A 14,762-nucleotide genomic window follows, 5' to 3' on the forward strand; every position below is an offset into this window, starting at 1 on the left:
GGGGGCACGTGCCTGTGAGCAGCCTAGAGGCTTAGTTGGTGGTGAAAATTTAAAATGTTGGCTTTCAACCTTCCTGACTTTTGCACTGAGACACCACCCCCCCACCCAGAGAGTGCAACAACTGTTTTTTTTTTCTGTTCTCGCCTGAATTTTCAGATCCCTTCAACGTACCTCAGGGCTGTGCACAAGTCACGCACTCAAAAGCAGCGATCGAAGCTGCCACAGCCATCAAACATATGGGCACAACCTAAACCAAGGCTGGGTAGCTTTCATTCCACAGCGCTCAGCCCAGAGGGAAGGAGCAGAGTTTTGGGAAACAAACGCCTTTTGTTTCTTATTTTCGCAGCGATCTGAGCTAACCGAGATAAGCGCATCTCACCCTTTCCACCAGATGCGTGGAAGCAACAAGTTTCAGGACAAACGCTGCTGCCGGCGGCCGCTAGCCGGCAATATCGAGACATGCCAGTACGCGGGGCTGCTCCGGTAGCGACCGGGGAGCGGGGAGCGTGGGCACCGGCAGCCGCCTCCGCCTCCGGAGGGTTCGCGCTGTGTCCCAGCCCGGCCAGGGCACGCTGAAACCGCCTGGACACCACAGCCTGCCCAGCCACAACGCCTTCCCAGCCCACCCCCCTCTTTTCCCCAGTTTGTTGCTGTCTCGTAGGGGCTTGAGCTGGGTTTCCCGTCAGGAGAAGGGGTGACAAGTGCTTTTTTTTGGTCACCACCCAGCCCAGGAGGGACTTTCTTAGGCTGAAGACACCTCACGGGGTTTGGGTCACCACAGATGTTACGTAGTGTTTGGGCCAAAAACCAAAGGCTCAAGGTCTGCAGCATTAATAATTACAATTTGTAGATGTAGCAATAATTTACCAGTAACTTGCATGGAAGCGCCTTGAGAGCACAAGGCTGCTGGGAGCCAGCTCATCTTGTGCAACCCATGGGTGTGTGTATTTGTGAAAGAGCCTTTTGTTACAGAGCTCAGTGGAATTAGACTTGTCTTAATCTGCTTTGACTCGGAGCAGATTTATGCCAGAAGACCTGATAAATAAGATGTCGCTGATGAAACAAGCGTGAGTTGAGATATCAGAGTGCTGCCCAAAGTGGATTTTGCTTGGTAGAAGGACAGCAAGTCAGCAGTTCAGCCTTCAGGAGAGTAGAAACTTTGGAACAGAAGAGAAAAAGAAATCCCACGCCCTCTTTAAGGCAAAAACCTCATTAAACTGTTTTATAGGCTAGTTCTCATTCTTATGTAGAGACTTCCAATTAAATCCATTGTAAAATCGTTACTGAATAGAAAGGATAAAGGTGCTGTCTGTCCCTGCCTGCCCGTGGTTTAGAGACCTTCCACGACACAGTAGGACTACAATGAAAGAAACCCACTTTTGGTTTGAAATCCACTTTTAATCTTGACATTTTTAAGGGAATTACAGGCAACTATGATGCCTAATCTAATGTTTTCAGATTCACGTTACCATTTGCTCATTAAAAGACAAGATCCATTTACTGCAGTAGTTGAAGACCCTCCTGGCTGGATTAAAACAACTCACTTTCCTGGCTACCTGACAGGGATGAGAATGCAAAGGTTGATCCATCGGATCCGCTTTTGGAAAGCTGGGTTGTGGGTCATCCCGTCAGCCACTGAGTGTGCAAAGTGCATTTGGGGGCCAAAGGATCTCCGAGCAGAAAGTGCTTTTCAACGAGGAAATACTTGAAAGCACCTACCTAAGGCCAAGGTATCATAACTGAGATCTATGGCTTGAAGAACAAGGGAGCCATCTCCTTGCGTGTTTAAAACGTACAGCCTGATTTCACAAATCCTCACTTGCATAAAGAGGTTTGTTGAATGAGGGAGAAAGTGTGCTTGGGAGACAGCTGCTGATTAGGGAGCAAGTGCATTTTTACCTTTATTAACTGTGCTATTGCTGGCACTGCTTGGCATCCGATTTCATTTTATGGGTTACATTTGCAAATTTTACTGTGACTAGATAAATTCAATCTCTGGTGTAAGACAGTAGTCTTCGGAGTAGAACACTGCCTAGCTAATTCCCAGTGAAACTCTTCCTTCACCTGACAATGGAAGAAACATTTGAATAATATAAGGTAATTCCCTCCTGCCTCATGGGCTGATTAATATAATTTCATGTTGCACCTGTCCCATGTTTTTTAATACAATTAAAACATGTATAATAATCTAAATTATAGACCTCCAATTTGCATAATATACTTTAGAAATACCATGTTGGTTTACTACATATTTTTTGGGGTAGCCACAGTGCTAAAAACATCATAATCGTGACCTCATGGATAAAAACTCGCGCTCATATGTTAGGAGACGGTGAACTCAGTGGAAACGAGAAAACTGAGTCCCCATCCCTGAATGTGTTTAAGAAAAGGGTGGATGAACTACTTAGGGATATGGTTTAATGGGGGATTAGGGACGGTTGGACTGGATGATCTCTAAGGTCTTTTCCAATCTAGAAATCTATGAAATCTATGAAAGCAGAAACGCTTGTTCGAAAAGCAGAAATCTGAGAAGTGTCCCCTGGGAATATTGGTAATAACTCAGCAGTGTTGTTAACAGTAATCGCAGGCACATGGTTTCACCCACTTTTCGTTTCGGAATTGTGTTGCTTACCTGCTTCTCCCTGCCGGCCTTGACCGAGAGACTTTGCCACCGCAGTGTGGTGCAACCTAAACCGAAAATAGCTTCTGTGCCTGCCCCCTGCCTACTGCGCGCTCGGATAACAGAGGAAAGGAGGTGACTCATCTCTGTTGTCACTGGCTGCTCACGTTCCCCGTTCCCCTTCTCTCTCCGTGCTGCCCACTTGACACACACGCGACTAAAAATTCCCCGTCCTCCCAAGCCCGTGTCCCCAGAACCGAGGCCTGGCAGCAGCAGGGTGAACAATCCCGCGCTGTTGCACTTGGGGCATGGGGACGTGAGCCTGCATCCGCAGTGGCCAGGGGGCCGAGGGCGATACTCGTGGTTTCCACCTCTGCAGCTGCAGAAGAGGGTGGAAAATTGGGATTTCATGCATTGCGAGCAGGGGCCGTGAAAGCTGCTGGAGGCCTCCAGGGACAATTTTGGAGGACAGGGTGCGAGGTGGCATCCTACCCCAACCCCAACCCCAACCCCATCCCCATCATTCCCAACCCCATCCTCATCGTTCCCAACCCTATCTCCATCATCCCCATCCCACCCCAACCCCATTCCCATCATCCTCATCCCACCCCGTCATCCCCATCCCCACCTCGGCGGGGCCGCGGCGGCTCTGCCCAGTGCCCGGGCTGGGGGAGCGGGGCGGTGGGTCCCCGGGCGGGGCGGGCACCGAGCCGAGCCCCGCCCCCTCCCCGAGCCCCGCCCCCCGCCATACGGGAAGCGCGGCCCCGCCCCGCCCTGGCCCCGCCCCCGAGGGGGCGGAGCCGCTATAAGTGCCGCCGCGCGCGCCACCGCCCCTCACTCGCCGCCGCGCCGCCCGCCCAGCCCTGGCCGTGCCCGCGCCCGCTCCGCCGCCCGCCGTCCTCCGCCGCCGCCCGCCGCCCCGCGGCACCGCCATGATCGTGGAGAGCAGCCGGGACGCGGCGCCCGATGGCGGCGACGGCGGCGCCCTCAGCAGCCCCATCAACCTCGCCTACTTCTACGGGGCCTCGCCCCACTCCAGCGAGGGCAGCTGCTCGCCGGCGCACTCCGCCCCGGGCTCGCCGGGCTCCGACTCAGACCTCTCGGTGAGCAGCCGCGGCGGCGGCCGGAGGGACCCCCGGGGCGGCGCCCGCCCCGCGCTGCAAGGTACGGCGTGCCCCGGCGGCGGTGCCGGGCCCCTGCGCCCGGGGGGGAGAGGGGGGGCGGCGGCGGGGGAGGGCGCGAAGCCGCGGTTCCCGCTCCGTCCCCGCCGGTCGCGGACCCTTTTGGGCTTAAAAAACCCCGGAGCGGTGAAAAGAGGGAGCTCCGCGTCGGGCGGAAGCGTTTCGCCGGCGCTGCGTGCCCCGCGCCGGGTGTTCCCAGCCCCGCGGGAGCGGCCGGGAGGTGCCGGGTGAGGAGGCAGCGGCGGGAGCCGCGCGTCGGGGAGGTGGCGGAGCGGCGCGGGGGCCATCGCCTCGGCTCTGCGCCGCGAAACCGGCGGTTTACGTTGTCTTCCACACGCATTCCCGCTTTTAAAATGTTGTTTTTTTTTTTTTCCTTTATTTTCTTAGTGAAAACGGGTTTTGTTTTCGTGTCTCAACAGTTGACCAACACATGGCGGGGGGCAAGCAGCACAGAGGACCTTTCCAGGGGGTCCGTGTGAAGAACTCGGTGAAGGAACTCCTGCTGCACTTCAGGAGCAGCAAGCAGATGTCCTCGGGCTCCACCACGGAGGAAGGCAAGGTAACTGGCGTTTTTCAGCACTGATGTAATTGTTTTTAATGCTTACTGAAGCTGGTAAAGAGAAAAAAAGCATGCGATAAGGCTGGAAATGAGCTTGCTACTTTATCTGATGTGGATGGAGTCAGTGTTTTCCCTTTTCAATACGTCATGGGAGAACAGATCTGGGAAGAAATTAGTGAGAAGGCTTGCTGCGGGAGAAGGAGGCACTTAAAAATGTTCTTACTAAGCTTTATTTTCTAAAGGGAGTTTGGATAGAGAGGCGTTTGTGTTATGAAACCACAGAAACTCCCTGTTAACTCGAATGAGGTCATTCATTGTAAGAGTTGGGGAATCTTCTCTGAAGAGAATCGTTTGTCATGCTATTGCGCTCCTCCTTGTGGAGCACATGGTATAAAGACATACCCCTCTAGTCTGGAAAGGTAGAGAGACAAAAATATAGGAAATTCTGGGCAGATTAAAGGGGACTTTTTTTTAGAATATTTTTTCTGAGTGTGTGTGTGAGCTTCCTAGGTAAGTGTTGTTGTAGGAATATTTTTGCATAGAAAAGTTCATGGCATTGAAGGAGTATGGAATTGGCTGGCTTATTTATGTTAAGAAAAAAAAAAATCCTCAGTCCTCAGAAAGAAACAATGTCTTTTTGTAGATTTTCTTAAGTTTTGTGGTATTGTGACAAATAGCTTAAAAAGCCCTAAGAAAAACGGTGGTTTTCACTTAAGTTCCATAAACGTATTTCCATTTTCTAACCTTAATTAAAAGCAATTAAATTAGAGTTAGACGATCATGTACTATGGTATCATGTTACTCATGAAGATAAGGTATATTCTATGTTTATAGAAGTAAATCTTTACTACTTTCTTCTTGATTTTGTGTGGGGTTTTTTTCCTGAAATAACATTATAATGATGGAATAATCTGAATTTCTCTCAAAAGGCACAAGGAGGATTGGTGAACTACGAGCAGTACACAGGTAAAAAAATCTTTTTTTAAATATGCTGCAGTAAGATTTTAAGTTGATTGTAAGGGTAACCTCCAAATGGATTCTAAATTTGTTTTCTTTTCCACAGAGCTGAAGAGCATACTAGGTCACAGTGGCAAAAGAAAGGCTCCCGAGCTCCTTTCTGATGGACCTTCTTTCAAACGCCAAGCTAATGTTCACCCACCCCTCTTGGTAAGCTTGTAGTAATTTTTTCTGTGCCTTTGAGTTTGCTTTGTGTGATCAGAAACTGCCAGATATAATTATACCTCTAACTTTTTGGGGCTTGTTTTGATTTTTTTTTTTTCCTGACAGACACCACCCCAGACACCAACTTCAATGGATAACATGGAGGAGACCCATAAAAATGACCCAAAGCACGACAGCAGTTCTGATCTGCTTCAGAACATTATAAACATCAAGAACGAGTCGAGCCCTGTTTCTCTGAACACAGTGCAGGTTAGCTGGTTGCACACTGTCTCCAGTCACAGCTCGCCCGGTGAGCAGTACCAGGACAGCCCAGGAACACAGGCTTTCTCCCCGTCCCAGAAATACCAAGCATTCCAAGATCACACCTCCCAGCATATGCTTGATCCACCGCAGCATTACCAGTTCCCTCCATCCCAGAACCAGGATTTGTCACAGAGCTATCCTTCAGATGCCTCCCTGGAGTACAGACCGTTTGCTGCCAATGACCAGTCTCCTGGTTACCAGCAGAATAGCTTCGATAGCCATGAACTGCAGTACTGCCCGTCTCAGAGCTTCTCCTCCCTCTTGAACGACTCCGAAGGCTCAGAGGGCATCTCCGCTCCCCTCCAGCCTCTGACCGGTGCCCACCCGCAGGCTGATGTCGGCCCCCACGCTCCCAACTTCAGCTTGCTTTCCAATAACATCTGCGGTAGCCTGGAGCGCAGTGTCTCTTTGGCTACTTTGAATGTGTCTCTACCTGACCAAAACATCGCCAGAAGCACGACGCAGCTGGGCAAGTCGTTTTTTCAATGGCAGGTGGAGCAGGAGGAAAACAAACTGGCTAACATCTCTCAAGACCAGTTCCTTGCAAAAGACTCGGATGGAGACACGTGAGTGCTGTTTATCTCGATGTTTCTGATGTGGAAGCTTGGGGAATGTTTCTGTTTGGGTTTTGGTGAACCGTGGGGCTGTAACGGAAGCGGTTCATTAGCAGCGTTTGTGTCACGAGCGCGGTAGTTTCGCTAATCAAGTGAAATGTGCGGTCTTGCTGATGGGCTGCAATGCACAGAGCTGCAGCTCGCTGAGTAGATAAGGTGTTTGTATCATCTCGTTTCAGGTGCTTATCGTTTGACTTTTATCTAGTAAACAGGGAGAAAAAGATTCTAATTTAGATACTTTAAATTGCCCTGGGAAGAAGGTACCTGTGTTCTGTCTGTCACCCAGAGGGGGTCTGGAGCTGGCAGCATAGCACCACGCCCTAATGACTCAAGCCTCAGTTTGTATGGTGGGGTAACTCTGTGGTTCCCCTCTTTCCCGCAGCTTCCTTCACATTGCGGTTGCCCAGGGCCGACGAGCGCTCTCCTATGTTCTTGCAAGGAAGATGGCTGCCCTGCACATGCTGGATATTAAAGAGCACAATGGCCAGGTGAGGTTCTCAAAATCTTTGCACCTGCTTTGTGCAGCTGAGTGCTTCTGCATGTCTGGACCTTGAGGAAGATGTGGTGAAATGCGTATTTAATATTAACCTCGAGATTTAGCCTGCATACTAATATTAACCTTGAGCTATTAATACTTCTTGGTATCACCTTGAGCTGGTAAAACTATGTGCTCTGCTTCATTTGTCCTGGCTTCCTGGTATTCATAATCACTGCTTAAATAATACCAGGTAGCTAGGCTTTTTATTTGTTCTAGTTGCTCTTTCCTGTTAGAGATCAGATGACTAATACTTTAAATTTTCTTCTCTATGTTTGCAGAGTGCTTTCCAGGTCGCTGTGGCTGCCAATCAGCATCTCATTGTGCAGGACTTGGTTAGCTTGGGGGCTCAAGTCAACACCACAGACTGCTGGGGTAGAACGCCGTTGCATGTTTGCGCTGAGAAGGGGCATGCCCAGGTCCTTCAGGTAAGAACCAGGCAGGCGTAGCTCTGCCCTGACCGTGAGCGCTTATACTTCATATTAGTTGTCTTGGGAAGCTCTGAAAATGCCACTCCGTCCTTTATCTCTCTCCGTGTAGCCTTGTGAGTATGTCTCAGGGCTCTACAGTAATGGCTTAAAGAGAGAGTGAATTTCTCGTTAAGGTTCCCACTAACGTTTTAGAGTAATTTGGTGGAATCCTCTAGTCTACAGAAATAGTAAATAAGTCTCTTCTTAATACTGTTATTTATTGCAACTTTGCAGTAAGACTGTGTACAAGCTTGAGGAAACAGTATGTGGTTTGGATAAGACCTAAATGCATGCCTGTTCCCACTTCTGTAGGCAATCCAAAAGGGAGCCATGGGAAGCAATCAGTATGTGGACCTTGAGGCAACGAACTATGACGGTGAGTAGTTAAGAGTTTATAATTGACAGAGTTACTGGATGTTACAATGTTTTATGGCTACTGATGTGAATGTTATCCTGGGTTGAAAAGCAATAAAATGGAGTATATCTTTGCCAGGTTGAAATTTACAATTACAATCAAAATTACATTACAATTGGCGTATCTGTCAGATAAAACCACGGTTAGTCTGTGCCTGTCAGGGCCTCTTCCCTCTTACGTGTGACTGCCATGTTTGACATGGAGAGTGTAGGTGGTAATAGGCTGTTAAAAACGCGTGAGTGCCAGTGACACATTAGTGTCAGAGATTGTGGCTTCTGTATCCACCAAAGAGCTGTTCTAATTGCACCACTTTCCATATAGTAGCTCTTTCTAAAATACATTTTGTTAAACAAAACAAAAACCCAGAAATTGATTCTTTTATTATCTGCTGGCTGAGAGCTCACAGTAGGTTGTGACTTAACTCCTCTGGCGACGGATAACCCAAATCCTGAGGCATTCAAGAGTGATCACTGTTATTTACATATGTAGAACTGTCCCTGGACTTGACAGGGAGAGAAGCTTCTTTTTCCATCCTTCAGACCAAGCAGCCAGTTAATACTTCTGTATTGCATTTGTTCATTAATGATTTTTTTTTTAATGTTAAGGTTTGACAGCATTGCACTGTGCCGTTCTGGCCCATAATGCTGTGCTGCATGAACTGCAAAACAGTCAGCCACCTCACTCCCCTGAGGTTCAGGAGCTTCTGTTGAGAAACAAGAGCCTGGTAGAAACCATCAAGATTCTAATACAAATGGGAGCCTCTGTTGAAGCAAAAGTAAGTACAGTGATTTTGTCTGAAGTGCCAGATCGAGAGAGAATGTGGAAGCAGAACATATCCTATGCCACATCTCGGCTTTATTACAAAGGAAGTAGGCTAATTTGAAAGCTTCCCTACAGCCCAATTTACCCAAGTGGAATAAGAACATTGCATTTATTCAGAACAAGGTATTATCAATGCAAATGAACCGTGGGGAAAGAGGGAGGTGACAGTCTAATTTCTGGATTAAGAACGATGCTACGCTGACTGCAGCTGCGTGTGTCTTAAAAGTAAGAATATGTTTGGAGCACTCTGAGGTATCTGTAGTAATAGGGTGCTGATGATACCTTGTTCTTGAACTGCAAATTTTAATTAAAGACTGCTTCCCTGTCCAGTTTAGGTCTGTGCTGGGCCAGATTGTTACTTGGTATAACATTTGATATGTTGGCTGTGTAAGCTTACTGCCAAATGAGATATGGTCCATGGTTCCATTAGATATTCATAGTAAAATATGTATCCAGATTGACTTTCAGTGAATTGTAGTGCATATATGTGTGTCTGTTCAGCACTCTACACTTGCTGTGCTTTCTGGTTTATTTGCATGCTCACACTGGATAGGTGAAGCACTAACGGTTTGGTTTTTGATAGGATCGGAAAAGTGGTCGCTCAGCTTTACATTTGGCAGCAGAAGAAGCAAACCTGGAGCTCATTCGTCTCTTTTTGGAGCTGCCCAACTGTCTCTCTTTTGTTAACGCAAAGGTACGGTGATTTTTCTGGAGTGCAAGTATAATCCAGGATGTGCATGTGTGGCACCGCGAGTGTCCCAAGACTCATGCCCCTGCCTTTCCTTCATGGAGTTACTTTGTCTTCTCCAGGCTTACAACGGCAACACAGCCCTCCACGTGGCTGCCAGCCTGCAGTATCGGGTGAGTCAGTTGGATGCTGTGCGCCTACTAATGCGGAAGGGAGCTGATCCAAGTGCCAGAAACTTGGAGAATGAGCAGCCAGTTCATCTGGTTCCTGATGGCCTTGTAGGAGAACAGGTAAAAAAACCAGACAACGCTCTCCTCTGCTCCCATCTGCCCCCATATACACAAATGCCTTATTTCTTTCCAAAAGTTTCTTTTGGGTTTCGAGTTGCAGCTTTTAAGGAAAAGATTTAGCAAATGCCATTTTATTCAGGGATCTGTGGTTTTAATGCCAGGATCAGGCAGGATATACAAAGACCTGAAACTATTGGGTTTGCTTGTAGCTTTTTATTTTTTTCCGTCACAAAAGCTTATTCCTGTCAAGCTAGGATTTTTCTTTGTAACCTTGCAACGTACTGGAGGTAATATCCCTTCTCTTGTTCATCTCAGTATGGCCTAAGATGGGGCTTTTGTTGCTGTTGTCGTAATTAGTAATGGCAGTTCTTAGGCCTGAATAACAGATGAAGAAAAGCCCTGTTTCCTATGTGGTGAAAAAAAGTGACTTGTGACCTAAGAAGCTAATAAATTAAGCAGCTGAGAAATTCTGTTGCCTTTCATTGGTTTGGATGCTGTAAAACTGGATCAATTCTGGTGTAACAGAAATCGGAACCTAGGCTCAGATAAATGAGGAATGCAAAATGGGGTCTAGGGTTTGACTTTTTTTTTTCCAGATTGACTCGCTTTGTGATGATGAATACTCATGCTTTGTCTTTTTCTCTTCTCCAGATAAGACGTATCCTAAAAGGGAAGGCGATTCAGCAGAGAGTGTCGCCGTTTTAAGCTCCATGTTTCTTGGAGTTCAGCAACTCACACTCACTGTCAGTCAGGCAGTCCTAATGTATCTGTAAATAGACCATTTGCCCCGGCGTGGGCAAATGTTAGTTGTTTCTATGAAACAAAAGTATTTTGTTCACTATCATATAGTGGATTATATAAGAGTAAAAAAAAAAACCAAGCGAAACCAAACCCCAACAAATTCCTCTGAGCAAATGGGAATGTTTCATTGCCAAGTACGTGGAACATTTGCCTAGATACCTGGATTTCATAGCTACAGCGAGACCGATAACTTCTGGACAAGGACAATTCTACAGGAAATCTTTTTATTTAGAAATGGCTGGTGCATGTCAACATTGCAGAGGGTTTTTTTGTTGTGTTTTTAATAACACTTAAGTGCAAGAGAAATCAAATATTTTTGAAGTTAAACATGTATTTATGTAACTTTGTAGCTTTCTTCCAGTATCTCGTGCACGATTGTATATAGTCACTGGCATTATTGTACAGTTGTATAGTTCTAAGAATCTATTGACTGCTTGGGGAATGAACTGAAGAAACAACTTCCTTGATCTTGAACTTGCAAATTACATGTAGAGTTTTAATACTATACTGGTACAAATGGGGTGAATTCTGTTGTTTTGAAAGACTGAAAACTGAAAATACAGTTGAGATAGATTGTTCCTAGCACTGGTTTGTGCATGCCTTTGGAGTTGTTAATAGAACAGGAAAAGCCATGTTTCTTCAGGGGACTGAATCAGTTTTTCTTGTACCCAGTGGAGGTTTTTTCTTTTGATGGGACAATAGATCAAGGGAGAAAGATCATGACTTTTATAGTGTATATAACTTTGTTGTGCTTTACGGAATAGGATCCTGATTCAGTGCAAGTATTTAGCATGTACTTAACTGTTGATGCATGCTGAAATCTCTCCATGTTAATTACAATATTTCAATATGTGTAAGCCCCACCAGTGTCAGTAGGACTTAAGCACATGCGTAAATAGTTTGCTGAATTGGACTCTAGTTAATTCTAGAGACTTAGTGTTTTTCACCTCCTAAGCAGAGTTATTCCTTTTATGATTTTTACCTTATAGGTATAGTGGCTAGTCAAGTAATATTTGAAGTTAATGTTTTTCTATTTTTTAATAATTATGGGTATTAATGCAAAATGTATAGTAATGATGCTGTATACTTGTGTTCTGTTGGAGAAATCTTCCTCCTATAACTTTCTGAATGATCCATGCTGGGCTGCAATCCAGTAGTATGTTCTCTGTATGGTCTTTGCTCTTGAACTGTTTATGCATCACACGCAATTCTCTCATAACCATTTAATTAGTCTGATTGTGCTGTTTTGACAAAGTATGTCTTGTAGACAAGCTAAGTGGAAGAAAAATCTGATATGCAGAGGCCTAGTTGTGCTATATTTCTTGAAGGGTCTCGTGTAACTTGTGTTTGAATAAACATGCTAATTAAATTTTGGTGGTTACTGTCTGTGATACAAATGATGATGAAATCAAGCTTGAGATAAAACTGATTTAGCATGATAATACTATGAGACTGGTGAAGGTCTGATTGTTAAGGATGAAATTAAGTCTCCATCCCACTGTTTATGCTTTCTTGTTTGAGGCTGGTTTTGAAGCTGGTGTTTGGGTGTTTTGGGTCATGCACTATGCAGTTGGTCTTGCCTATGTGATTTAGTAGATGTGCCCTGAATAGAGTTCATGCTTACCAGGTGATCTAAGTTGCAAGGTGTTACCTCAACACTTGTCCCTGTATACTTGAAAGAATGACAGCAGTTCTGACAATGTCTTTTTTTTTTCCCCATGACTTCCTTGCCTTGGTCCTCAATTCTTACAGTTCAGGTACAAGCAGTCACCTTAGCACAGGTGAAAGTCTGTGTGAGCAAATGAAGTTATAGGCATGGGGGAAGACTCTCCTTGCTTCACAAATAAAAAGACTGGGCTCTGAGCTGGCCGTGACCTTCCATGAGGAAGCACTGTCAGCACAGACTGTCCTTGCTGAGCACTGAGATGGCAACAGTCAAGAGAAGCAGATGAAGCATTAGGATCTGTAGGAAAGGAACTGAAGAAAAACAAGAGGGCCTCTATGCTACTGTATAAACCTGTTGTCCACCCCTGGCTTACTCCTGTGTGTGGTTAGGGTGTCCTCTCAGATGAAAGCATTTTAGGATTGGAAGAGGCCAAGGTGCGGAGGATCTTCCTTGCCGGGAGCAACAGAGCAAACTAGGGCTCTTTAGCTGCAAGAAGATAGCTGGAGGCTATCAATGAAGGTACCAAGTACACAACAGACAACAGGATGTGATTCCTTGAGATAGTGGAAGAATGTGGTAGAAACAAGATGTTTGTTGATGCGGGAAGGGCCTGGGTCCACACTCAGAAGAAGGATGTTTTTTGTGGAGAGCTGCTAAAGAGAGTAACTGTATGAGGCAGTCCTCTGCGTTGAAGGGTGAAGTGCTGTTCTGCAGGCTTGCCCTGCTCTTGGCTCTTCCCCAGGGAATTGCTAATGGATGCGCTTACAGACCTGACACCAGACTAGATCATCCCTTTCACTGAGATCATTGCAGTTAGGCTTCTAGGGGTTCATGGGTTCAGTCTGGCTCCACTGATACTGGTTGCACCTTTCACGAGAAGATCATCTTGCAGCCAGTTGAGTGCTTCAGGTGAGTGCTCGCAGATCCTTTCCTTGGCTCCTGCTCTGTGCACAAACTCGTCCCCAGAAGTCTCAAAAACAGCTTTTGGTGCTGAGGTAAGGTGATGGAGAGAAGAAGCTGTACATCGTCCAGCAGATAAGAGTGGGAAACGGTGATGGAGACTGGAAATGGGATTGAATTTCTAGTTAGGATATGCAAAGATGAAATGGCACCTCTTTATGTGAACAGCTAATTTGGCCAGATTGTGTTGAAGATGCTGTCGTCTGCACCTCTCACTGAAAGTGACCCTGCCTTAGTGTGTGTTTTTGGTGTTGTTTTTTTTTTTATGAGAAGCTTGTTAGTACTGTTTCCACTTCATTTCCGTTTTCTTTACAAGAGGTGATTGCACAGGAAAAAGAATTGCTGATGAGATGTTCTGGCCCTTCAGATCAGCCCGATCCGGTGTTGACTGAGTCATCTCGCAAAGGGACAAAGTACTTTGGTCTCTGAAGGGTGGCAGAGCATAACAAGCGTGTGTTCAGCCAGTGCTTGAGCGTGAAGTGGGTGCTGCTGGTGCGAGGTGTTCAGCAAGCAGCGCGGGGCTTTTAGTGGCACTTCTGCCCTTCTACTAGAGGCACTCCAAGTTAGAAAATTCCTGAAGTGTTTGAAGCTAATGTAATCTGCCTAGAGCCCGGTTTCCTTGTCCCAAGAGCTCAGTAGGCCATCTCACATGAAAGCATCCCTACTCTGAGTGTAGCTGATGCATTTTTCTCTCCTATGATGCCAGAGAGAAGTTGGTTCTGGTGTATCTGACACAATATAACTAGTTACTTTTTACTGAAGGGCGAGTGACCCTAAATATTTAGCAGGTTAATAGTGTTTACCTGAAAACTTATGGTGCCGTGGAAGTGCTGAATAGCTTTTATTGATGCGGATGCAGGCACACCATTTATTTATGTGATTGGAGGCAGAAGAGACTCTGGCTTGAGTCCGAGTTAGGTATATTAAGACACATGGAGCTTTGTTCCCAGGATGTTCCTGATTTGTTTGTCTAAGTAAGGCAAACCTCAGGAAAGGGTTGCTTTTTGATCTTTGTGGGCTACTCATCTGGCTGGAGTTGTGGAAGGTGGCAATCCACTATTTACAAGAAATGCATTCTGCTTCTGGGGATGGAAAACGTACATTTCCCACACTCGTTGCTCATTTTATATTTTTATCAGAAAAAGAAAACATATCCAGGAAGTGCATTCTTAGAGAGATTGGGTGTGGTAGAAGCGACTGCAGAGATACGACATGAACTGCTTGTTCTTCTCGCCTGACGGTTTCCTTATCTTGTTGCCTTTCTTTTAAAAATACATATGCTCTTCTGTGTAAGGGAAGAGCTGAGGATGATTAAAGTCCAGTGAACATGGGAAGATGAAGAACAGATTCCTGCAATTAAGTGTCTGCCAAAAATTGACCTGGTCTTTCTGTACATTCAATCTAAATTCTTCTGTTGTTATCTGTTACCTTTCTTGAGTGTTTGGTGGTGGTCTTGGCCTGAGATATTGATGGTTTGGGAAAGTCATACAACTGACACCTCATCAAATTGGTTAAGTGTGATCCAGCCTCCAATAGTGCTACCTTTCACTTTCCTTGATCAGGACAAGGACCCGCACTGCTGGTGTAGACACTGGCCTGTGCCTGGGTTTACAAAGGTGAGTGACATCCCTAGACATCAAGTCACCTTTTGAGCAG

General features: G+C 46.2%; 1 protein-coding gene across 1 annotated transcript; it reads left to right on the forward strand.

Moving 5' to 3' along the window:
• The first annotated feature begins 3,552 nt into the window (after positions 1–3,552).
• On the forward strand, positions 3,553–11,802 carry NFKBIZ (NFKB inhibitor zeta). The gene is made up of 12 exons (XM_086625336.1): positions 3,553–3,784; positions 4,221–4,360; positions 5,290–5,326; positions 5,424–5,527; positions 5,648–6,411; positions 6,842–6,947; positions 7,276–7,422; positions 7,777–7,840; positions 8,485–8,654; positions 9,285–9,395; positions 9,512–9,679; positions 10,331–11,802. Exons 1-12 carry the CDS (start codon positions 3,553–3,555, stop codon positions 10,382–10,384), a joined length of 2,097 nt encoding a protein of 698 aa, XP_086481462.1. The 3' UTR covers positions 10,385–11,802.
• Positions 11,803–14,762: the final 2,960 nt, after the last annotated feature.

Source organism: Tauraco erythrolophus, chromosome 1 (genome assembly GCF_009769465.1).
Source record: "Tauraco erythrolophus isolate bTauEry1 chromosome 1, bTauEry1.pri, whole genome shotgun sequence".
In the NCBI taxonomy this organism is placed as follows: Eukaryota; Metazoa; Chordata; class Aves; order Musophagiformes; family Musophagidae; genus Tauraco; species Tauraco erythrolophus.

What these genes read in the sequence shown, in the direction of transcription:
- NFKBIZ (XM_086625336.1), top strand. Translation starts at nt 3,553, where the DNA reads ATGATCGTGGAGAGCAGCCGGGACGCGGCGCCCGATGGCGGCGACGGC. An exon ending in AAAGACTCGGATGGAGACAC is followed by an intron (nt 6,412 to 6,841) that starts GTGAGTGCTGTT and finishes TCTTTCCCGCAG; the next exon opens with CTTCCTTCACATTGCGGTTG. An exon ending in GGCATGCCCAGGTCCTTCAG is followed by an intron (nt 7,423 to 7,776) that starts GTAAGAACCAGG and finishes CCACTTCTGTAG; the next exon opens with GCAATCCAAAAGGGAGCCAT.